The sequence below is a fragment of the Pleurodeles waltl genome, chromosome 9 (genome assembly GCF_031143425.1).
Source record: "Pleurodeles waltl isolate 20211129_DDA chromosome 9, aPleWal1.hap1.20221129, whole genome shotgun sequence".
Classification (NCBI taxonomy): Eukaryota; Metazoa; Chordata; class Amphibia; order Caudata; family Salamandridae; genus Pleurodeles; species Pleurodeles waltl.
In genome coordinates, this window is record NC_090448.1 from 343853318 (window position 1) to 343878754 (window position 25437).

Consider the following 25437-nt stretch of genomic DNA (forward strand, 5'->3'; position numbering starts at 1 on the left):
TATCCATGCTATAACATTGCATTACCATTTCAAGATGGACAACACATTGGTTCTTAATGCAGCTGCCATACAGGAACTTTAAAACAATTATACATTAGGTACAATACCACTGCAAGACAAATACTGCTATGTTTAACTTCAGCTTTGAACACATATGTCTCTTGTTGAGCATATTCTGTTGTAGTTTTTCCAGAGTTTGAATGCAAGAATGAGTCCAAGGATGGCTAGCTGAGTGCATGAGTGCAAAGATGAGCTAAAGAGTGTGTATATGATGACTTAGAGAGTGACTAGACCCATCAGTGACACAAAAGGCACTTTAATTTGTAAGACAGACTATTGGTATTTCCAAAATAGTCGCATTCAGCCATTGGTTGATCCCTAATTCCCCAGTGTTAGAAATGGGGTTTTTGGTTGGCAGTTAGGTTGCCCTCTGTCCAAGCAAGAACCCTCACTCTAGTCAGGGTAAGTCACACACAATCCAAAATCAGCCTGTGCTCACCCTCCGGTAGCTTGGCACGAGCAGTCAGGCTTAACTTAGAAGGCAATGTGTAAAGCATTTGTGCAATAAATCATACAACACCATAGTATAACACCACAAAAATACACCACACAGTGTTTAGAAAAATATAGAATATTTATCTGGATAATTGTAGGTCAAAAACGATCAAAGTTGCAATACGAATTTGTAAAGATATCACTGAAAAGTGATATTAAGAGTCTTTAAGTCTTTAAAAAGCAATAAAGTGTCTTTCAAGCACAGAGTACCTGGTTTCTGGGGGGAAATCTCCTCAGAGGGCCACAGGAGAAGAGATGCGTGGAAAAAGGGGTGTGTGCGTCGATTTCTCCTCAGCACACACAGACTTGCGTCGTTCTTTTCCACGCGGGGAAGTCGGGCGTCGTTTTCCGGCGCGCAGACAGTCTCTTTTTGTGGATCGCGGGGATTACCAGATGTCCCGGGTCTGTGCGTGGATTCTCCTGCTTATTTTCCGGCTGCGCGTCGTTCTGCGGGGCTGCGCGTCGAAGTTTCGATCTCACGGTAGGCGTCGCGTCGATTTCTCCTTGGAAGTCGGGCGGCGTTGACCTTGCGAGGCCGTGCGTCGAAATTTTGGTCTCACGGCAGGCGTCGCGTCGATTTCTCCTTGGAAGTCGGGCGGCGTTGTCCTTGCGAGGCCGTGCGTCAAAGTTTCGCACTCACGGTAGGCGTCGCGTCGATTTCTCCTTGGAAGTCGGGCGGCCTTGTCCTTGCGAGGTTGTGCGTCGAAGTCTCGATCGTCCCGAGGGCGTCGCGTTGATCAGCGTCGGTGTGCGGCGTTTTTCTCGCCGAGAAACAAGCTGTGCGTCGAAATTTTCGGCGCACGGAGCGTCCACGTGAAAGGGAGAAGTCTTTTTGGTCCTGAGACTTCAAGGAACAGGAGGCAAGCTCTATCCAAGCCCTTGGAGAGCACTTTCACAGCTAGACAAGAGTTCAGCAAGGCAGCAGGGCAACAACAAGACAGCAGTCCTTTGGAGAAAGCAGACAGGTGAGTCCTTTGAGCAGCCAGGCAGTTCTTCTTGGCAGGATGTAGTTTCTGGTTCAGGTTTCTTCTCCAGCAAGTGTCTGATGAGGTAGGGCAGAGGCCCTGTTTTATACTAAGTTGTGCCTTTGAAGTGGGGGTGACTTCAAAGAGTCTCTAAGAAATGCACCAAGTTCCCTTTCAGTTCAATCCTGTCTGCCAGAGTCCCAGTAGGGGGTGTGGCAGTCCTTTGTGTGAGGGCAGGCCCTCCACCCTCCCAGCCCAGGAAGACCCATTCAAAATGCAGATGTATGCAAGTGAGGCTGAGTACCCTGTGTTTGGGGTGTGTCTGAGTGAATGCACAAGGAGCTGTCAACTAAACCTAGCCAGACGTGGATTGAAGGGCACAACAAGTTTTTAGTGCAAAGAAATGCTCACTTTCTAAAAGTGGCATTTCTAGAATAGTAATATTAAATCCGACTTCACCAGTCAGCAGGATTTTGTATTACCATTCTGGCCATACTAAATATGACCTTCCTGCTCCTTTCAGATCAGCAGCTGCCACTTCAACAGTGTATGAGGGCAGCCCCAATGTTAGCCTATGAAGGGAGCAGGCCTCACAGTAGTGTAAAAACGAATTTAGGAGTTTTACATTACCAGGACACATAACTACACAGGTACATGTCCTGCCTTTTACCTACACAGCACCCTGCTCTAGGGGATACCTAGGGCACACATTAGGGATGACTTATATGTAGAAAAAGGGGAGTTCTAGGCTTGGCAAGTACTTTTAAATGCCAAGTCGAAGTGGCAGTGAAACTGCACACACAGGCCTTGCAATGGCAGGCCTGAGACAAGGTTAAGGGGCTACTGAGGTGGGTGGCACAACCAGTGCTGCAGGCCCACTAGTAGCATTTAATCTACAGGCCCTAGGCACATGTAGTGCACTCTAATAGGGACTTACAGGTAGATTAAATAGTCAATCATGGATAAACCAATCAATAGTACAATTTATACAGAGAGCATATGCACTTTAGCACTGGTTAGCAGTGGTAAAGTGCTCAGAGGTCAAAAGCCAACAACAGCAGGTCAGAAAAAATAGGAGGAAGGAGGCAAAAAGTTTGGGGATGTCCCCGTCAAAAAGCCAGGTCCAACATGACCCCCCACCAGCCTAAAGCCAGGGGAGAACAATCACTATCCTGATGTACTTCCCTGTTTGAGGCGACAGAACAAGGACCCAGGCCCACAACAGCAGGGGCATGCTCCAGTTCTTCGCCTTCCTGACTCCCATTGGATCCCTCTGTCCATACTCTCAGGGCCCACTAAGCCCATCCATGGGGAACCTTTCTCCTTTCCTGCGGATCCCATCTGTGCAGCACCTAACCTTACTTTGCTCACAGATGTATCCCAGGAGCAGGATAGTACCCCCATGACCAACATAGTGGTGTTGCCCACTCTACCCCTGGGGTGTGACACTTGTCCCCTCCCCAGGGATAACTCTGTCCACCCGGACAGCAAGCCACAGTGATTACTGACAGTTGCCAGGGATGAGAGCCAGGCCCCAGGCCTCTCAAAGCTCTCCAACCACTGTGGCTGTGGAGAGTGGGGGGCGGTAGCCCCAGGTGCTGGGCACCCTTTAACCACTCTCCCTTCCACCAGGTCAGGGATGACAGCCTGAACCTGGTCCTCCCCTCTGGGGCTTTGTACCCTCCCTCCTGGAGCGGTACCCCCAGAGTCCAACATGGCCAGGGGGCTTACAGAAGTCGCCCTGTACCATTCCTCCACCAGTGCAGGGCTGTTAACCTGCCACTGGCCCTCCAACCTGGGGTCTGTACCTTCAGGTTGGACTAGGGCCCGGGGTGAGGCTTCCCTCCCCCTGCCCTCCCTTCTGGGGTCCAGCACCCTCCAACTAGGAGTGGCCTCCTCAGAAGACAACATGGTAGGGGCACTGTTATCAGTAGCCCCTCCCTCCAGGTCCGGGGGGACACCCTGAACCTGATCTTCCAGCCCAGGGTCTGTACCCTCAGACTGGATCACCGCATGGCAAACCAGGACTTCCTGGGAGGCACACCTACCCCTCACCAGGTCAGAGTTTAACCTCTGCACCTGCCCATTCAACTCAGAGTCACCACCCTGAAGTTGAACAATTGCCTGGCACGCCAGGACTTCCTGGAGGGCACACTGACCCTCCACCAGGTCAGAGTTTAACCTCTGAACCTGGTTTTCCAACCTAGGGTCACCATCCTGAGGTTGGACAACTGCCTGGTACACCAGGGCTTTCTGGGGGGCACACCTACCCCCCACCAGGTCAGAGGTTAACCTCTGAACCTGGATATCCAACCCAGAGTCACCACCCTGAGGTTGAACCATTGCCTGGCAGGCCAGGACTTTCAGGGAGGCACACCTACCTCCCACCAGGTCAGAGTTTAACCTCTGAGCCTGGTTCTCCAACCCAGGGTCACCACCCTGAGGTTGAACCATTGCCTGGTATACCAGGACTTTCTGGGGGGCACACCTACCCCCCACCAGGTCAGAGTTTGACCTCTGAACCGGGTTAGCCAACCCAGAGTCACCACCCTGAGGTTGGGCAATTGCCTGGCACCCCAGGACTTTCTGGGAGGCACACCTACCTCCCACCAGGTCAGAGTTTGACCTCTGAACCTGGCCATCCAACCCAGAGTCGACACCCTGAGGTTGGACAACTGCCTGGCACGCCAGGACTTTCTGGGGGGCACACCTACCCCCCACCAGGTCAGAGTTTGACCTCTTCACCTGGTAAGCCAACCCAGAGTCACCACCCTGAGGTTGAGCCATTGCCTGGCATTCCAGGTCTTTCTGGGGGGCACATCTACCCCCCACCAGGTCAAAGTTTAACCTCTGAACCCGGTTATTCAACCCAGAGTCACCACCCTGAGGTTGAATCTTTGCCTGGCATGCCAGGACTTCCTGGGGGGCACTCTCACCCCCCACAAGGGACACGCCGTCCCCAAGGGCCACACAAGAGTCTGGTTGGCGCAGGTCTCCCGACCTCTGCCCATCCGGCAGAGTCTGGGTTTCCCCCAAACCAGAAACGGTCTCACCTGGGTCATTCCTGGGGGGCTCTGCTCTCAGAGCTGACCCCTGACTTTCAAGATCCTCCACTGGGGTCTGCCACCCCCTCTCAACCCTATGTCTGGACTTCTGCACCCCCTCACTAGGAGTGGTACTGCCAGACACCAGAACTGTTGGGATGCTGTCTACAGTCATCCCCCCAAGTTCTTCTGACACTGCGGGGCTTCCCTCAAAAGGTGGCCCTACGGTACAGGTTAGGCTCTGAGACCTACCTGGGACACTACAATCCTCTCCCACCTCACTTGGTCGGGAACCACCTAGACCACTCCCTTCAGGAGCACCCCCAAATGCCCCTTCAGACTCTCTGGTACTCACCCAAAAGTCTGCCTCCACTGTAAGTTCCCTGGGGTCAGAGAACTCACACTCCACCTGGTGTTGGCGTAGCTCTGGAAAATAAGGACCAGACATATGCTCTCCAGCAATTACATCACTCTGCCCTTCACATGTATTAACCACAGTACCCTTCACCCAACCACCTAGTAACTCAGCCTTGGAAAAGCACTCTACATCACCCTCTTGAGACTGGTGAGACAGTTTCTGTCTGTCCCTGACACTCAACCCAAACTCTTCTGGGATGTCTCTACACTCTATATCCAGGACGTCCACCAGGGGGGAACCCTTTTCTCTGTCACTCTCTGCTAGAGTCAGTAAAGTGTCCCTCCCCCCAGTAGGAATATGACTCCCTGTGCCAGTTCCCCAATCCTTCTCAGGGACCCTGTGCATAACGGGAACTACCTCATACCCTTGAACCGCCTGGGGTGTGTCAACTCTCTTCTTCAAGTTGGGTACCACATCTCTGGGCTTGTGCCCTTCTTCAGCAGTACTAGATGCAAGATTTTTGCTGCCACCATCTGAACTGGACTCAGCCCTTCCGGCCTCCAGTTTCAGCTCTTTACAGCTCAGCTTTTGAGCTGCAATCTTTTCTTCTTCCAGGGCTAAGAGACTTGCTGCCTCAGCCCTTTCAATAAACTCATCTAGCTCTTCCATCCACCGTGCTTGAGCCATGAGCCATTCTTTTTTCACTGGGTCTCTTTCCTCATCTGAGTCGTCCTCCTCCTCCTCTGAGGGGTACTTAGTCATTTGGTTTCTTGCTGCCTCTCTCTCTGCCCATCTGTCTTCCTCCCAGACTATGTAGGCATGTAGCATCTCTGCTTTAGTAGATCTCTTTGCTACAGGAAGGCCACATTCTCTGCAAAGCTTCCTTAGGTCGGCCTTAGTGAGGTGGTCAGTAGGCAAAAAGAATAAGTAGGTAAGCGATCCCATTCTGATTGGATTTTGGTTTTTGCTGGTAAGATCCTAAGTCCAAAATATCAATAGTATATCCAGGAGGACATCAGAGACCAAAAGTCAAAAAAAGAGATAAAAAATCAAGTTGACCTTCAACTGTGGATAGGTAGTGAAATACTTAGCTACTGTATGTCACTGCACAAACACAGGTCCTATCCTCACCGCTGATCACCAATGTTAGAAATGGGGTTTTTGGTTGGCAGTTAGGTTGCCCTCTGTCCAAGCAAGAACCCTCACTCTAGTCAGGGTAAGTCACACACAATCCAAAATCAGCCTGTGCTCACCCTCCGGTAGCTTGGCACGAGCAGTCAGGCTTAACTTAGAAGGCAATGTGTAAAGCATTTGTGCAATAAATCATACAACACCATAGTATAACACCACAAAAATACACCACACAGTGTTTAGAAAAATATAGAATATTTATCTGGATAATTGTAGGTCAAAAACGATCAAAGTTGCAATACGAATTTGTAAAGATATCACTGAAAAGTGATATTAAGAGTCTTTAAGTCTTTAAAAAGCAATAAAGTGTCTTTCAAGCACAGAGTACCTGGTTTCTGGGGGGAAATCTCCTCAGAGGGCCACAGGAGAAGAGATGCGTGGAAAAAGGGGTGTGTGCGTCGATTTCTCCTCAGCACACACAGACTTGCGTCGTTCTTTTCCACGCGGGGAAGTCGGGCGTCGTTTTCCGGCGCGCAGACAGTCTCTTTTTGTGGATCGCGGGGATTACCAGATGTCCCGGGTCTGTGCGTGGATTCTCCTGCTTATTTTCCGGCTGCGCGTCGTTCTGCGGGGCTGCGCGTCGAAGTTTCGATCTCACGGTAGGCGTCGCGTCGATTTCTCCTTGGAAGTCGGGCGGCGTTGACCTTGCGAGGCCGTGCATCGAAATTTTGGTCTCACGGCAGGCGTCGCGTCGATTTCTCCTTGGAAGTCGGGCGGCGTTGTCCTTGCGAGGCCGTGCGTCAAAGTTTCGCACTCACGGTAGGCGTCGCGTCGATTTCTCCTTGGAAGTCGGGCGGCCTTGTCCTTGCGAGGTTGTGCGTCGAAGTCTCGATCGTCCCGAGGGCGTCGCGTTGATCAGCGTCGGTGTGCGGCGTTTTTCTCGCCGCGAAACAAGCTGTGCGTCGAAATTTTCGGCGCACGGAGCGTCCACGTGAAAGGGAGAAGTCTTTTTGGTCCTGAGACTTCAAGGAACAGGAGGCAAGCTCTATCCAAGCCCTTGGAGAGCACTTTCACAGCCAGACAAGAGTTCAGCAAGGCAGCAGGGCAACAGCAAGACAGCAGTCCTTTGGAGAAAGCAGACAGGTGAGTCCTTTGAGCAGCCAGGCAGTTCTTCTTGGCAGGATGTAGTTTCTGGTTCAGGTTTCTTCTCCAGCAAGTGTCTGATGAGGTAGGGCAGAGGCCCTGTTTTATACTAAGTTGTGCCTTTGAAGTGGGGGTGACTTCAAAGAGTCTCTAAGAAATGCACCAAGTTCCCTTTCAGTTCAATCCTGTCTGCCAGAGTCCCAGTAGGGGGTGTGGCAGTCCTTTGTGTGAGGGCAGGCCCTCCACCCTCCCAGCCCAGGAAGACCCATTCAAAATGCAGATGTATGCAAGTGAGGCTGAGTACCCTGTGTTTGGGGTGTGTCTGAGTGAATGCACAAGGAGCTGTCAACTAAACCTAGCCAGACGTGGATTGAAGGGCACAACAAGTTTTTAGTGCAAAGAAATGCTCACTTTCTAAAAGTGGCATTTCTAGAATAGTAATATTAAATCCGACTTCACCAGTCAGCAGGATTTTGTATTACCATTCTGGCCATACTAAATATGACCTTCCTGCTCCTTTCAGATCAGCAGCTGCCACTTCAACAGTGTATGAGGGCAGCCCCAATGTTAGCCTATGAAGGGAGCAGGCCTCACAGTAGTGTAAAAACGAATTTAGGAGTTTTACATTACCAGGACACATAACTACACAGGTACATGTCCTGCCTTTTACCTACACAGCACCCTGCTCTAGGGGATACCTAGGGCACACATTAGGGATGACTTATATGTAGAAAAAGGGGAGTTCTAGGCTTGGCAAGTACTTTTAAATGCCAAGTCGAAGTGGCAGTGAAACTGCACACACAGGCCTTGCAATGGCAGGCCTGAGACAAGGTTAAGGGGCTACTGAGGTGGGTGGCACAACCAGTGCTGCAGGCCCACTAGTAGCATTTAATCTACAGGCCCTAGGCACATGTAGTGCACTCTAATAGGGACTTACAGGTAGATTAAATAGTCAATCATGGATAAACCAATCAATAGTACAATTTATACAGAGAGCATATGCACTTTAGCACTGGTTAGCAGTGGTAAAGTGCTCAGAGGTCAAAAGCCAACAACAGCAGGTCAGAAAAAATAGGAGGAAGGAGGCAAAAAGTTTGGGGATGTCCCCGTCAAAAAGCCAGGTCCAACACCCAGGGTGATAGAGCCAAATCCAGGGGGCAAAGACGTAGTCAGAACTACACTCCACCGACTCCTCACCCTGAAACCCATTTGGTTTGTCGGACGACATGCAAGAAAAGTACATTATTTTTAGGAAGGTATTTGGGAGAGTATCAGCATGGCAGTATTTTCCGAATAGATCAGGGAGCTACATAAGACAGAGGTATTTCATGCAACTACACTCACTCTCCATGTGCAACACCCACAAAACTCTCCAGTTCCTTAAGAGGCTTTCGTCTTGCTAACTGGGTGGCTTTCTTTGTTGAAGGTATTGTGTGACAAATATGCGGAAATATGGGTTTGTGCTTGTTGTTTAAGCAATGGCTTAAGCGTGGGCACACATGACTGTCATCTAGATACATACAACCTGACAAAATTGTCTTCGTGTGTGAGAAAAGCAGTGTGTGTGTTGAGAGCAGGTGCTGGTGTTTGACAGTGTAGTAATGAATGGATGAATCTTGTATATTCCCTTCCAGAAGGGGACATTGAAGCACTACTGAGAGCGGCATCCACAAGGTAAATACCATACTGCATTAGCTTATGGTACATTAAGTAATATGTACAGTTTTGCGGAGCGTGATCTAAGTAGAAAGCCTGGGCCTCTTGAGGACTGGGGACACCTACATTTAAAGTGCATACTGCAGACTAAAGTACTGCTTAGAGCTAACCAGTCAAGACAATGCCAGTGACTGCTGTCAGGCTTTAGCAGTTAATGAGAGGGTAGTTCCCCTTCTCCAAAAAACAAAATAAAGGGGACCTGGCTTTATTTTGATAGAATGGCAGAGGAGGTTCCATAGGCGGGCACCCAACACATGGAGTTGTCCATCTCCCTAGGACTTTGCTGTTAATGGCTGTCGGTTTCCTTGGAAGTAATAGTGGCCAAGCCGATAACATAAGCAGCGACCCTGCCTGATATATGCACATAAATTTAGAGAGCTTTGTACACCAGTAAATGCATATTTCAGTTTTTTGTTTTTTTTATATTTATAGTGAACTCAAGCTTAAAATGTTATATGTCTTAACTTGCCCGAGCTGGAGATGGCTGACATTCTTTGTGAGGCTTGCAATTCATTGGACATGTTCATCAGTATGTGGACCGATCACAGCATAACCTGCCACTTGTGGAAATGTTAACTAAAGCATACCTCTTTATGTCAATTATGTTTTGATGTCATGGGGGGTTATCAAGTCAGAGGGGTAATCTAATGCACCTAGGAGGGTATTTTGAAATTAATTTGAGAAACTGGGGTCTGTTTGGTCAAACAGGCACCGGAAAAATCTTGAATACGATGAGGGACAGAGGGTTATTCTCCCCTTCAGATAATTTAAGACAGTGATTCTTAAACCTTTGACTTCCGTGGACCCACACATAATTATTACTGGAATCCGGGGACCTCACTGAATCACTATTAGAATCTGAAGTTTCCTAGTCTAAGCAATTTTGATGATTTGAATTGCAAAACAATGCACAAAAAATCAAAAACAAGCATTCATCTAACAAATATACAACTGATGAAATATTTGATTAAATTATCAAATTGTAATTTAAATCAGATTAACACTGTTCTAAATTCAATTGTGGCCACCCATCTTGCATACTATATTTTGTTTGATACACTTGCACTTCTCCCATTATTCTTTCTGAAGATACAAACTTAGGGACATATTTATAAGCCCCTAGCGCCACTGACGAGTCACTTTTTTGATTCTACGGTGGCGCAGTGTGCCAGCCCACATGTACAAGGCCATGTAAAGCCACCTTCCTTGGCTTTTTGTGGTCTTGTAAATATAGCCCCCTTTCCATTCCATGGGTGTTCCCATGCAGTACCCTTGGACTCTGACCCATTCCCAGATTTACAAGGCTGAGAATGCATCAGATTCCTATGGTACTGTAAAAGTGGTGCAACAAGGAGAAATATCTTTATTTCTCCTCACGTTTTCGTCTTTCTATGTGTGCTGCATTCTGCAGCACACATAGAAGGAGGGAAATTATACTAATGATTGTTTATGCACAGGAAGGTGTCCCTGCATTGGCTGTGCGCTGCCAATTGTGCACCAACACTGAGGAAAGTACATGAATGCATTGTACTGTTGTAAATACAATGTATCCCTGCACTGTCCTAATGATGCAACTTGGCACTGCAAGATGGCTTGCGGTGCCCGGACGTGTAATTATTTTGTAAATATGCCCCTTAATTTTTAGCCCGTAGTTTCAGATTCCTTCATATTTACAGAACTTTTTCAAATATCTGCTAATATTTTTAATTTTCTAAGCAGTGATGGAGCCCCTGAGAAGGCGTTGCGGGCCCCAAGGTACCACTGGTCTTAGAGATTGCTGGTCTTGAAATTGATCGTTTGGCATAAGTACACACTTTTCTGCCATGTCTGTAACCAATGCAGGTTAATGCACTGGAGACTGAAATATTTGAATACTTTAGGAATTTATTTTTAGAAATGACTTCATAATAAGTTAATATGAAAAAATCGTCCTGAAATGGGTTTTACTCATTTGATAGAATATGTAACTGGCAGTGACACGTTTGCCAGGCCTGCTTTAAGATCCCAATGTTGCCTGAGAATCACCGAAGTCGGCAAAGGAAGAGGACGGAGAGGAAGTCGTGTAGCAACAGCCTGTGCCACAGGGCAGGGCTCAGAATACATACCACTCTTTCTACATAGTGGACTTTGGTCTGGTGAGACGGATCACAGGAACTGTTGATTGATTGTAGGGGTTGTGTAGGCAAAGGGTGTATGTTTGTAAGTGGATTATTAACTCTGTGTTCCTTATTTCACACGGGCCTGTATATGTTGGTAACAGTTTTTTTTAGTTTGGTGTGATGGGAGGCAGGGCCTAGGGATATTTCCAAAGTCCTGAGAATAGGAAGCGATGCAGAATCGGGTGTACTTACTTTGGGTTTAGGCAGGTTTTACTGTCTTCCTGCTTTTAGGTTGAGCTGGCTGCATAGTATCACTTTGATTGGGGTGAACTAGTGGCATGAGAGCAGCAGTTGAGGCCCATGATGGTTGGTTAAAGAATGGATGGGCATTCTGCAGGGGATTCCCACAGATTCCTAAATTTGCAGCCCTACAGGTGTGACGGGAGACATGGAGGTCCTCTTTTATGCTTATGGCTGTTTTCTCTTTTGCATTTGGTGTTTCATGTCCTGCTTCTTGTTATCGACAACGTTAACTTGCTCTCACACTCCTTTTCTCTTTTTTAGGTTTGTCAACCAATGAGCCGCCCCCACCAGGCCCAGTCGATGTTCCAGCCCCCAGGGAGCCATTGGAAGCATATGGTTAGTTGTTGAGCTTGGACTACAGCAAAGGACAGGCCTTCAGTGTAAAAATGTATATTTTTGGTATAATACCAGACTTACCCACTTACTCATTACACAAGCCACAGAACAGAGACCTAACCAAAGTGGTCAATAATTTAGCTACTGCTTACAGGGCCAGAAACTCTCCTGATGACATGACACTAAGACAAGATAGGCTCAAACCAAGTCCCAGAGAGCTGAACAGTCTACATAGGACATTAGCCACTGAAAAGAGACTAAGCAAATTGATATTGTATACTAGCCAATGGGCAAGCGTCCCACCAATCAACTTGCCACCATTTTCTCTGAGTCAAAGATACATCCATCCTGTTCATGTCACTAGTCACAGACCAAAGCCTTATCCGATCTTGCGAGAACACTATTTACAGGCCACCAATTCAAGTCAGGAGCCACTTACCCAAACCAATCCCATTCGACCACTAACTACGTGCAATAGACCCCACTAATTCCAGACAACCATGGTATCCCTTAGGTCAGTGGACATGAGGCAGACCCCCAACAAATCCCACAGCACACTCCCTAAATGCCTGAGACACTGTTAAATGCAACTTTAAATTAGTCGTCGACTAAAGGTCAATCGAATCACCTTGTTATATTAGCCATTAGCAAGAACAGCAACCTACCAGCAAAGGGCATGAGCCACAGCCAATCAAATGAGGATGACAGCATATGTCAGAGGTCATTCATTTCTTTGTGCACATAAACCACAGCCAGGGGAACAATCTGCAATCCAAAAGCCACTGGCCAGAGACACAACCAATCATCATTGCAAGCTAGAAAAGGACCTAATGACAAAACAGTCATATTATGCCACTAGACCTCAGTCATCCGGATAGAAGACAAAGGCCAGGGACCCAAATAATTCGTAGAGAATGCTAGACATGCGTCACAAACACACAACATCCTCCCAGGACCCTTGTCATACATGAAATGGAAGCCATTTTCTCGTAGGACTAGATGTGGATCAGAGGACTTGCCTACTTCATCATAGCACGCGTTGTCCACGTTTCTCTCGTTCCCTAATCTTTTTCTTTAATTTTACTATTTTATGTATAGTTTAGGACACCATATGAATATTTTTTACACACAACTTAACTTTAAAGGTCAGAGATAGCTTGAAATAAATCTAATACAGGCCTGTCTATTTTATTCTCCTCTTTTTTTGTTGTGGACTAAATAGTTTCTTGGGCTTCTAGGTGACTTTAGCGGCTGGAATGTGAGCACAGACCGCATCCCTGTGGACATGAGCAAGATCCCTCCTGGAGTAGTGGTATGCTATCTTCCAAACTACAGGTAAGTCGAAGCATGAATTAAAGTTCTTCTTAGAAATATTAACCAGCAGGGCATAGACATCAGGAGATAATTATTGAAAGTCTATAAAGAACATCTGTTTTTGGAATCAACAGTGAGATGTTGATGTGAAAAAGTACATGCATCCGATGTAGGGGTAGCGATGGATAGGTAGCAGCTACAATTTCTTGACCTTTGATACCTGTTGGCATTGTAGGTCTCAGGAAGTTAGGAGAAAAACTCCAAGAGCCCCATTTATATTTTGTTGCATCAGTTCCAGGGGTGCACAATGTAAATTTCACTATTCTTGGCATTTGGTGAATTAATTTCCATTACAAAATCTGTAGCACATGATGCTTAGCAGATCAGGAGCATCTCACACGATAAGTGGTCTGTACGTATGTTAAGCAAATCGATCTATGCCCGTCATTTTCTCCCAAATATGCGGCGGCATTTTTCATACTGAATTACATTTTTTTCCTCCACCTGTTCTGTGTGCTGCAACCACGGCTACGGTAGAAAGTCTGATTTAGGCGTATTGTGCAAACTATAGGTTTGCGCATTTCCTCAAACACTCGTATACGTGTGTGTTAAGGTGCTGCTTAGTTTTTGTTTTTCTATGATGCTTCGTGGCACCAAGAACAACTTTGGTGATGGGGTCCAAGTGGGGCCAGAACAAACAGAGATGGGGCGCATGTCCTATCTAGCCCTTTCTAGCGCTTCCGCTGACCAGGCTCTGCCATCGTTGTTTTCTGCCACGTTTCACAACACAAATAGTGAACAATAAACTATAATAGATTACTGTTCACTGCTAATGTAAGAATAAAAACTGACCTCTCTGAGAAGTAATGTCAAGCAGCTTAAGACAGACCGTGACATCTGTCTATTGGCTGGTGCAAGAACATAGAGGTGCTTGCACCAGCCATCAGACAGATAGTTTAAGGATGGTGAAGGTCCAGCCCTGGCCTCGGGGACCTGCCCATTTGTGACAGTAGCTTCACTGGGAAAGGTAGATACTGGCTCTTTAGGCTTAAGCCCTGCAGTGCCCTGGTCTGCCTCTCAGTCACCTTGTTGCCCTACCCTTCCCCAACTTGTCATAAAGTTTGGAAACCATGGGGTAAAAAAGCAATAGGTTAAAATCTGGAACCCATGACTGAGCAGGTTTGAAGTTTGGGTTTTGACATAAGGGTCGCCCGTGGTGTTACGATGACATTGATGTTAAAGTTTTAGCACTGGTATTTTGCATCATTTTTGGCCTAAGGGGGCACCCATGGCAACATTCTGCACAATACAGATAATTTTGTTACGTATGGGGACACCTATGGAAAAATAAATCAGGCATTGGCATGTGTCACACTTGCAAAAACTCTGGCCTGATATACTAAATATAAGTTTAGACATAAGTGTCACTCCGGGTATTTGGGTGACGGCAATGGCACAGTTGTGGCATTTTAGATGTAGTTTGTGGCCTAATGGAACACACACAGCACGTGGAGGGCATCTATGATATAATGCTGGCCGTGGCACCTTTAGGTAGTTTTTGGACATATGGAGGCACACATAGCACATTTGTGGTCAGCTCCTGCAGAACATCATGTTTTGTAGGATTGGCACGCCTTGAAAGAACATGAAAATTAGGCTTTAAAATACATTATTTGACCACATTTCGTTCTGGGGCATGGAGGAGGACCCCCCTAACCCCAAACTCCCCTAGAAGAAGTTGTGTTCACTCGCAACAAAAGGGGGGCCAGTATTATTTCCACACCTTTCAAAGATCACCAGCCACCACTGCTGAGCACACAAGTTTAATGCATGCAATGAGATCAGATGAAATGTTACTTCATACCTAATCAAACTGCTGCATCAATATGCCTTGAGGTCTGAGCTACTACTGTGGCTAAGAGAGTCAATGACTGTGCTCAGTATTTCCATAAGGCACAGATAGTAGCCATCCGTGGAGGAACAGAATAGCACCAAAAGCTCTGTAATTTACCTTATTCGTGTTTAAGGAGTGCGTACCAAGTGCAAAATAGGATATTGCTTGGAGCACTAAAATCCTTTTACCATTTCTGTCTGTACTACCTAAAATGTGTCTGCTTTCTCCACATTAGGTTAATATGTATGATATCACTCAGCTTTAGCTTGAGGGAGCAGTCGAGTGCTTTACAGAGAGCATTTTCACTGTAGTTAGATTCTCTGTTGGTTGACGTGGTGGACCTAGGGCACTGTGGTGTGTACATCCTGTTGAGATCAGATTACAGAAAGGAGGGAGAGGTGAGGGGGTACAGTCAGGGGAAAGAGTTTGAACATGTAGATTGGACAGCACACCGTACACTTGCTGTTCATGTATTTGCATCAACGATATTTACACATTTTGCCAGAACAGGTACACAAGCTGGCCTGCACGTAAATGGGTTTATACCCCTTCCCTAACTGTCTGGCCGCATGTGAAACCGGTATCCTGACTTCGCTGTCTAAGCTTTCTGCCTGTAATGCCCCTCTGACTACATGTCCTGTATCAGCTCCTCCTCTGCGCCACTCTCTGGCAACATTCTCTCCTTACACCTCATGCACCAGCGCCTTCCTCTCAGCTCTACTGTGCAGGTTCTCATTGGCACTTCCTCCCTCTGTTCGCCTCCAGATTGCATTGTTATTGTATGTCCTGCATCAGCGTCTCATCTGCATCTCTCACTGGCATTGTCTCCCTCTCTGTGCCTCCTGCAAGCGATTCTTCCTACCTGCTCTCCTTGCGGCAGCCTACACCTAGACTTCTCTCAATGGCAGTATCTAATCCTTGCTTCTCCTACTGCTATTGAACTGATGTTTATATATACAAAGGTCTTTCTTCTGCATCTCTGGTTGGTGGGAACTACCGTTGCCTTCTGCTGCAGAGCCTTCCCATTTGCAGCCCAGACTGGCAGTGCCTCCTCACAGAACCTCTTGTTTCCAGTAGCGCTCTATCTGCACCTATTGCAGCTGGTATTCCCTGCCTGGGAACTCTCGCTGGCATTATGTCTTTTCTCCACCTCCTGCTGACAGCATTTGATTCTCTAAAGATGCAAAGTAACTGCTTTTGCTTAATGCATACCTGTCTATTCCACCTTCAAATTAAATCAAATCATTTGATGTTAACTCAAATTTCTCTTGTCGAGCCGCCATGCAGTCCCTCAAGTCATAGGGACTGTTGAAACAACATCTTTGGTCGCACTCGTCTTGCTGCTTGGGTTTCATCTTGCACAATAAGAAACATAGGTTTGGTCTGGAAATATTGTCATTTTATTTTTCATTCTGCTGTACCTAGTCTATCTTTTTTCCTTTTTCAAAGCTTTTCGTTTTTTCTTCAGTATATTTCAACTTTTGTCTTGCAAAATTATTTAGTCCTTATTTAACCTCCATTGTTGTCAGACTTGAGATTGTGTATAATAACAATGTCTGCAAATCATTTAAAATCCTACTGTGATCTTCCTCACGAGATATAGCAATCTCTCTATACCATATAGCATCATTAACCACTCTACCTGAAACAGTCATCGGACCATGCTGCATGTGTCCCCAACCAAAGTAACAGTCTTAGCACCATTACAATCTGCCTTCTTCCCATGATTTTTCTCACCATTCTTATGATGTGCTACTTAAATCTTCAACTCCAGTTCCTACATCCCTGATAATCTGTGAATGTGGTCTTCACCTCAGTAAAAAATTTCTACTAAGATTTTAGCCTAGCCTTTTTGAGTTCACTTATGTTTCAAATACCATTGTAATTGTATTTATATAGCCCTCTCTACCTCTGATGAGGTGTTGAAGAGCTATTCGGCTAACAGCACGCTACTCCGGAACCCAAAAGGATTAGTGGTGGATTAGTATAGGGAAATATGAGTACAGTATTAGTATGGGTTACTTTGAGTGGAGGACGTGTGAGTATGTTAGTTGGATTCAATAGAGTAATGGAGGGATAGAGGATGGAAGAATCCAGAAGTTTTAATTGGGAGATTAGAGTAGTACGATGAGGTTTGGGATGAGTAAAGGAGAGATAAATGAGGGAGTATTTAATATGGTTGTTTGGGAGACCATAGTAGTAAACTGAGGTTTGGGGTGAGCCAGGATGGGTAGAGGGGATAACCATTCTGCTAAAGCATAACCATCATTGCTGATATCTATGTTTGTGCTAATATTTTATTAAAGCTAAAGTATACCCACTATCAGTGTCTTGCTCATTACTGAGTGTCTTTATTGATTTGTACCTGATTGACTGCACATGGGTTGGTTTCCAACAGCCAGTCCATTTCACACGCCATAATCCTTTTTACTTTTTGTATTGCAAAATAAAACAAGAAAGTGTGGATTGATCACAGGTGATAGTGCGCTTTACAGATACATATAACATAATATCAAAAATCACTTTGTGGCCCATGCCAAAGTCCCTCTAGATTAGTCCAGTAGGTCCTCTCCTTATTCTGGAATAATTCCCAAGACGAGTTCAGCCAAGTTGAAATCATTGGTCCCATTCCAGACACTGACCCACCTACTGTGCCTCCAGATTGTCACCCATCCTCAAGTACTGATCTGGATGTGGTGCAAATAACATCTTCAACAATTGAACCTGCAAGAACTTCAACTACCATTTTCTATGCTCCATCTGGAAAAATCTATATCAATTTAAATGATACAGATGCAAAAAACTGGGCTATCTGGAAACAAACCCAATCCACATTCAGAAGAGGTAGCCTTCCCCCCCCCATCATTACAAGACACAACAACTTCTACACTTAGTTGATGCTACACAAAGATTCTTGCCTGTTACTGGACCCATGAAAGGTATGAATGCTTACTATGGCCAAAAATTTAGGTTTTTGCTGCTGTATCATCATTCCTTTTGTGACTTATGATGTTATTATTTGTTGATGGTGCATGGGCACTATCTTCCAGAAAGTTTAACACCATCTCCTTTGATACAGGAGATGCAAATACATTATTCATCACACAGAGCCAAACAGACTTTTATGCTGTTAATATCGCTGCATATCCACTATCTAATGGAGTTGTCCAGGAAAAGATTACATATCAAATTCTGGGCTCTTCTTAGATGATCCAAATTCCCGGTGTTGAGAATTTCATTGAATGATCTTGTCACTCCAGGTCCTTTTGCAAGTTAAGGGGGCATCAGTAGTGATAAACAACTGATGACTAACAAATTTGAATGCTTCATTGCACACAAAAGATCTGTATTGGAATGTAGCTATGCGTGCTACTTCAGTCAGTTTCCCAGAACTTCACTTTTGTGTGGTACCAAGTGAAGCCATTTGGCAAACCGAGGTCAGGCTGAGATGAGAACTGAGGCCAGCAATATCTACTCTCCTGTCTCTTTCCTTACCAAGCACAAACTCTGCATCAGCGATATTAGCAAAAACAGCCAACAACATGCTGATCATGCAGCCTTGCATACATCCTCTACAACAGTTGAAGCAGAGGCTAATGATTCAACAGCAGTAAGGCTTTCAATAACAGACAGCTGAAAATTAAGGAAGGACATCAGTGGTGGTCTGCCGATACACAACATATGCATTGTATGTTGCAAACTGAATCCGGTGAGTAGCCAACTTCTTATACCATGTACGAGTTTTATAATTTGCATTATATGATTAAAGAACTTGGTTGTTTTTATCCACTCCACCCATGTACTTGTAATCAAGTGTACAGGTGAGCTTGTGGGCTTCTGCCAACTGTCTCCAGACTGACGGGAGAAGAGCTCTCATCGTGAAGTGTAGTGAACATATATACTTTCCACCTGTCTGAGAATGTGACAGCGAGCAGTACATTGCAGTGCAACACATTGCTGTAGCCTTTTTGGAGCTTCTTGCAAGCAAGCTCCTGAGGAAATCCTTTTGCGGTGCTATCAAATGGTACTGCAAGCCACAGTACCCGCTTTGTACAGTTCAATGAACAGCTACACTCCTATATAGAAGTTATTTACATAAAGGTTCTGACTTTTGTGAAGGAGAGATTGGGCAAGCTCCCATACCATCTTCTCACTAACTCATAACGTATAACAACAAAATGCAGGATTTGTTGTGGAGTCCCTCCCAATGTATACTCCCAGGCTGTACACATAGCCATAAGGGCTCTCACACAACATATACATCTTGAACTAAATTAGGGGTCTGCGAAGTGAGCACTCTGTGCTTGGCGCCATGTCTGCCTGCACTCTACATTGCTCTACCCTGTCAATAGCTCTTAGCTGCACAGTTACTGCTTGTGAAGGAACACCACGACTACTAGGGCCATGTTCCTTTGAATCAGTGGAAGATTAATCATGATCTTAAGGACTGAAAGGTCACTCCCAGATCCTGCCCCATGTCCCTTTCCCTCTGATCCTGCCTCAGTATCAGACCCTGCCTTTCAAGGCTCTCCTCCATTAATCAAATTAGAACCTCAGAATCAGCCATTTAACGAGACGACACCTGTGTTTTCTAACTAAAACGTTTTGGCCTAGGTAGAACGCATTGATACATGTATAAATTAATGCTACGTGGTTTTGTGTGGTGGGACAGAGGGTGTGCTATGATCTGAAAGAATGTAATGTAATGCTGGGAGAGTATAGTACAGTGTGATCACAACAACAGTCTCAAACTCGCATCTATCTGACACAAAGAAATTCCCCCAAGGTCTAGTGCTGCCAAAATCTTCTCCAAAGATCCAATGTGGCCAAAAACTTATCCAATAAAGCTGTTCCTGCCTTCAGCTGGGATCAGTGACATCAGCGTGCCACAGGCGACTGGCAGCGATTCCATTTAACAGTTAATTCAATAGGCAATCTGAGAAGAAATTGTTTCCAGCTGCATTGATGATGTCAATTGTGTCATGAACTGTAGTGGCTGTATTACTTTAGAACCATCAGAATCCTCTCTCATCTCCCTCCCTTCCCCAACCTTTTCTCCTTAAACCTTTTCACCTACGCTGCTTCAAGTCTCCATCTCCTATGTTCTATTATATTGCTTGCGTTGCCAAAAATCCCAAAAGTTCATCTTATACTATAAAGCTGCTTCTCCTTTCTTACAGTCAAGCGACGGAAAACGCACATGTTTATGTTCCAGGAGAACTGCATCATTTTCTGTAAACTGTTAAATGTGGATATTTATAGTTTCACACGAAGTTGATTTCTCCAGTGGTGATTAGTACTGGCGCCAGGACAGCTCCTGGCATATTTATGGTGCTCAACAAAGTCTTAATTAATAAATGAATGAATTCATTTATTCATTCTGCAGTTTGCTTAGACAACTCCTCCCCTTTCCTCAGTTCATTTCTCTCTGCACCTCGCTTAGTTAACCTAGTAGACATATGTCTCCATTTTGCACAGATTACTTTTTTTCTGTCTCCAGCTAACCTATCTCTTCTTCTATGGCTGACCTATCAATTTTTTATTCTCCCAACTTGCACCTTTTAGATCATCAGGGACCACGTGTGCCAATCTGTTCTTTTCTTTTATGAGTCCCTGCTATTAAGTATGTTGTCAAATTGATTCAATTGAAGTGAAAAAAGGTACCACTTCCAGAATGCATTGAGTAGTTACACAAAGTCCAAAGCTGGAAGAATTGCCCCACAGAGTAAGTGGTAACTCCCTCGTTGGCTTACCTGGTTTAGTATTTGACCATCTCACCCACAGCATTTACCTTCTTTCTGACTTTGTCAGCTCTCTTGCACCTTCAAATGATTGTCTTGCAGCATGTGACAATCCTGTCTTCTTGTGAACTTTCTCTGCACCTATCCAAACTAACGTACTCTGTTGTTCTTTGTATACATCTTTCAGCTCAGCTCACTCAGCTCATCTCAATCCCCTTTCATGGAATGCCTCCTTACAGTTACCATAATCACCTCATCTTTGTCCAGCTCAACCCTCTCCCATACCTGACATTTACTACTCCACCAACCAGTTATCTTTCATGTCTCTTTCTAGGCTTGTCTCAGCTTCTCTCTCACCCATGTCCATGACTCTCAGCAGCACCTCTCTTAACTAGCCCTCTATACTCTTTCCTTGCAGCTGGTGTATCAAGGAGCAGGTGATCGACCTGGTATCTGAAGGCCTTTGGGAAGAGCTACTAGATTCCTTTCAGCCGGAGATCTGCATCTTGGATTGGTAATGTCTTCTTGAAAGCCAGTGTATGCATATGCTTAAGGACTGAGGTTTCCAGAATGGCTCGGAATGCAGAATAGAAACATGCTGGGTGCGCATTGTTAGAAATAACTGAGGGTAAAGACCAGGCTTTGACTTAGGTCATGCCAAGGTCAGATCAGTATCACATGGTCGAGGTGAAGAGTTAAATGTTAGTTGTAAACCAAGATTGGTTTAGAGGGAGGAGTGATTGTGGTCAGTTTGATGAGGCTGGACGTGAGATACGTACAATTTGGAGGACATGTCCAAGGGAGAGCGGCATTGCACATTTTGACCAATTTGTGAGTGATGAATATGTCATGATGAATTTTTAACAATAAATGCCTTTTATGACAAATACAGTTAACTGGGGTGACAGAGATTCCTTCATATGTGATGCTCTCACATGCCCCTGCATCCCCTACTCATGTCTCATCCAACCATATTATCTTTCGTCTTCTATTTCATCCACTTACATTAGATCTTTTCTTCTGATATGGAGACCTATAGACACTCCACCTTCTAAGCAGTCAAGTGGTTGCATTCCACTTGAACACTTTCTATTTCTGTTTTGAAAATAGAAAAGGGACTCATTGTGTACTTTTGGAATCTTTGCTGCATGGCAAAGAGGTGTGTACCTCTGCTCTGAGAATCTTGACTTTTATTTTGACCCTGGTGCCATTATAATCCTGTGCATGTGCAGAGGCCTACGCCTCTTTTAGAAAATTTGAGGTCCCGGACATGTTCAGTGACCTGAAGAGGCACAACAGCCATACCCTCATAATAGTGGTGGTGTAAGCGTACCATATTTTTGAATTGATACTTTGGTCTGACCTTTTTCTGTCTTGGTGAGAGTGCAGCCTATTGACTCCTCTCATTTGAAGGCCTGAACTTGGTGCTGACATCCTCTGTGCATGTCAAGTGCATGTGTAGGTGTGTGTGTGTGCCAGTAAAAGTGTAGCACATATTTGGTAATATTTGGTAATTGTCTGAGGGAGTACAGGGATCCACTTTGAATGCTCTGGTTTAGCATGACACAAGGTGGAGGGTTGAAGCTAGGTTCCTTGGAAGTGTATTGCCTGCATTCCTGTGGCTGGATGGTGGTGCCCTACAGACTTAAACAAGAACAATAGATACAGGGCTTCCTTTCGAAGTTCCATAATGTTCTTGTAAGCAAAGGACTGCTGCTTAGTGCTTTCTGTGCATTGCCATTTGGTAGAAAGTAGTGGTGAAGGGTGGGGGACTGTAGTCTCATCCTTAAAGTGATAAGGTTTGTAGGTAGCCCCTGCTCTTTTGTCTGTCTGTTATTACTGCTTCAGGAAGGCTGATGAGAGCCAGGTGCAGGGATCTCACGCATTGTTGTGCCCCTGTTTTGGATACTCCTGCTTGGAGCAGGCCCCATTGTTACCAGATGTGAAAACATCCCTTTGCATACTGGCTGTGTCTGCAGAACATCTAGAAAAGACATTTGAAAGAGAAGGGAGTTTGCAGCAGAGTACTCGAAGAGCTGCTGTGTCTGGTATATGTCTGACAGCTCACCTTCCAGAGGTGAGGGAACATCACCTGAAGTCTGCACAGTCTGCTGGAAAATCTGAGGATCTGCCTAAAGAGCCAAGAAGCGTATTTGCTGGGAAAAGTAAGGAGGATGGCTGGCCTTGCAGGATGAGAGGTTGTCCAGGAGGAGAAGCCCAGCATGATTCCATAATGTGGAGCACCCGGAGAAAGGTGAAGAGTGTAGAAGTTGAGCCAGAAGTGATCCTGCAACAAAGTGGTCATCTGGTTTCTCTGCTTGGTTGTAGAGTGAACTATATCATGATTGTACTAGAACAAAAATTGCTTTCTCAGCTGGCAGCCTGCTGTGGGCTTGATATATTGGTACTACCACTGCTGGAGAAGAAACTAAAGTGAAAGTCATACAATTGCCAGGATCGTCATGGATGCTGCAACTGCTATAGAAATAAAGGAACTCACCTGGAAGGCTGCAACTGTTATGTGCTATCACTGGTCAGCAGTCACCCATGAAGCCACCACTGCTAAAGGGTGGTGTGAAAACACAGTCCTGCCCAGTAAATCCACTCTGTGAACCATGACTTGAACAGCACTGCCTCCATGACCCCAATAAACAATAGGACTAGGGCAATAAGGGTGGGAGCACATTCCATGCCTCTGTGCAGCCTGAAGTGCAACACAACCATGAGCATGTAAATAAAGGGATTAGCTGGCATAGAAGGGCAGAGAATGATGTGCAGTTGCATGACCCCCCACACCACTTGTGTTTTTTTAACCCTTGGTTAAAAAATCATATTGAACCAAGTTGCTCCAATAACGAGTGAGACTGCTTTGAGTTATCTGCACCTGTGACCAGTCTTTGCCTACTGCATATTGCATGAGTAACTATAGAGACAGAAACTTGACCATTCTGAGAAAGAGATGAGAGCAGGGTGCCAGGGAGAATGGTGTGGTAATGCTTCACTGTTAGATGCAAGTGATCACAACCTTTTATTACCCTCTTATAGTTTATGCAGTTTGGGCTTGTGGTGTGATCAAAAGTATTTTTCCTTGAGCACTGGGCTGGACTTCACATTATTGTGCAAGTGATCACAGCCTTTTATTACCCTCTTATAGTTTTGTGCAGATTGGGCTTATGGTGTGATCAAAAGTATTTTTCCTTGAGCACTGGGCTGGACTTCACGTTATTGTGCCTGTTTGTTGAATTCCGAGCTCTTGCACTCTGCGCTACCTCCCTGAGAAGCCTGTGCATGCTCACACTTGCTACCCTGAAAATCAAGTACAGAAAGTTCTGTACTTGGCCAGGTTTGCGGAGCCATCGTAGGATGCACCCCAGCACACCAGTGGCAAAGGACTTTAAGCATCACGGTTGGTGCCAGTATCCCCGGCATCCCCTGTGGCATCCAAAATGAGTTGTGACACGCACTGCTCTGTTCTGTGATGGCATGTCTCTTCTATTCAGAGCAGTGGACCACCAGTTCTCATTCTATGAGCAATGCCTGAAAAGTAAGGGAACTAACTGTTTTGTTTAATCATTAATGATAAATATTTCCGATAGTGAGGATTGTCAGTGATGTCTGTACATTTTTTCACTATTTGTCACATGTATTTCCTCAGTGTTTTTCATTATACCATGTAGATTCCAGGGGCTCAGGTTGCTTTGTAGTGTGTGGGATGAGATGAAGAAAGTTATTAAGTGAAAACAATTTAAGGTCATGTATTTCCAGATTTTTGGGTCTCACTGACACATTTTAATTTGCCTTTTAACTCTAGGTATGAAGACAGCAAACTGCATGAGTTTGTCTATGAGCTGCATGTGAAACTCCTTGGAGCTGATAAGAGCACAGTGATTCAGGAGTTCTCGCTAACACCAGAAGACAGCAGGAGCGGTGACTCTACTGGATGGAAGAATGTAAGGAGGCAGCCTGGGATGCATAGGGGCCAGGGGATGAGACCATACACATTCAAAAGTGATAAATAGATACGGAGATGTCTCTTATCTTTAAATCCATAACTACACTATGGTGGTGTAAAAGAGACAGAAGGGAATTGTGGTCCACAGAGTTTATCCTTGCTGCATTGTGTAACCGGACCTTGTCCATTCACTATGCTCCCAATTAATAATGTAACAGAGAAAGAGGGAATATGTGGTCCATCACGTGTTTTCCTGATCACTGATATCAGATTCAATATGTGAGTATTTACACCCATCACAGGGTATTACAGAGACAGGATATTTTTCACTCTCTGCCTAGTTTAACAGAGTCTAATGGTCCATCAAGGATTTCTGCACTCCAAGATGTAATAGAATTCTGTCTTCCCACCCGTATCTGGTGGTGCAACATCTAGACAGAAGGCACTTCTCTTCTTCATTGTGCAAGGAAGGTCTGGAATGATATTTTTTTTTCAGTCAGTCCAGGCTACAGAATAATTCTAAGACATATACAATACTCTTTTTGGTAATGTTTTGTAAAATGTTCATGTACCAAAGCCTTACTGCCTGCCTAGAGGGTGGGCACTCTAGTTAGTTAGACACTCAGGAAACATATCAGTCTTCCAAAGATTGTAAAATAACTTAATTTGTCTATAGCTAATGCCAGATAAAGTAGACCTTATTCTTATAAGTTTGTAGGAAAAGACTTAACTTTAAATTCAAAACTGTTCGGTGATCTAGCTGAGACCAGACAAAATGTTTCAACCAGTCAAATCCTCAATCAAGTTCATATTGCCAAAATAGACGATAACAGCTTGATATCTTGCTATATCCTGCTAGATTCTATTGTTAAAGTTGTTATTGGTG

At 45.3% G+C, this 25437-nt stretch overlaps 1 protein-coding gene across 1 annotated transcript in view; it reads left to right on the forward strand.

The window, feature by feature from the left end:
* NCCRP1 (NCCRP1, F-box associated domain containing) overlaps positions 1-25437 on the forward strand; it is a 41431-nt gene that overhangs the window by 14788 nt on the left and 1206 nt on the right. Inside the window, exons 2-5 of the mRNA XM_069206915.1 lie at positions 11576-11650; positions 12889-12985; positions 21018-21113; positions 24411-24549. Coding sequence (XP_069063016.1) covers positions 11576-11650; positions 12889-12985; positions 21018-21113; positions 24411-24549 — 407 coding nt within the window. The remainder of the gene's footprint in view (positions 1-11575; positions 11651-12888; positions 12986-21017; positions 21114-24410; positions 24550-25437) is intronic.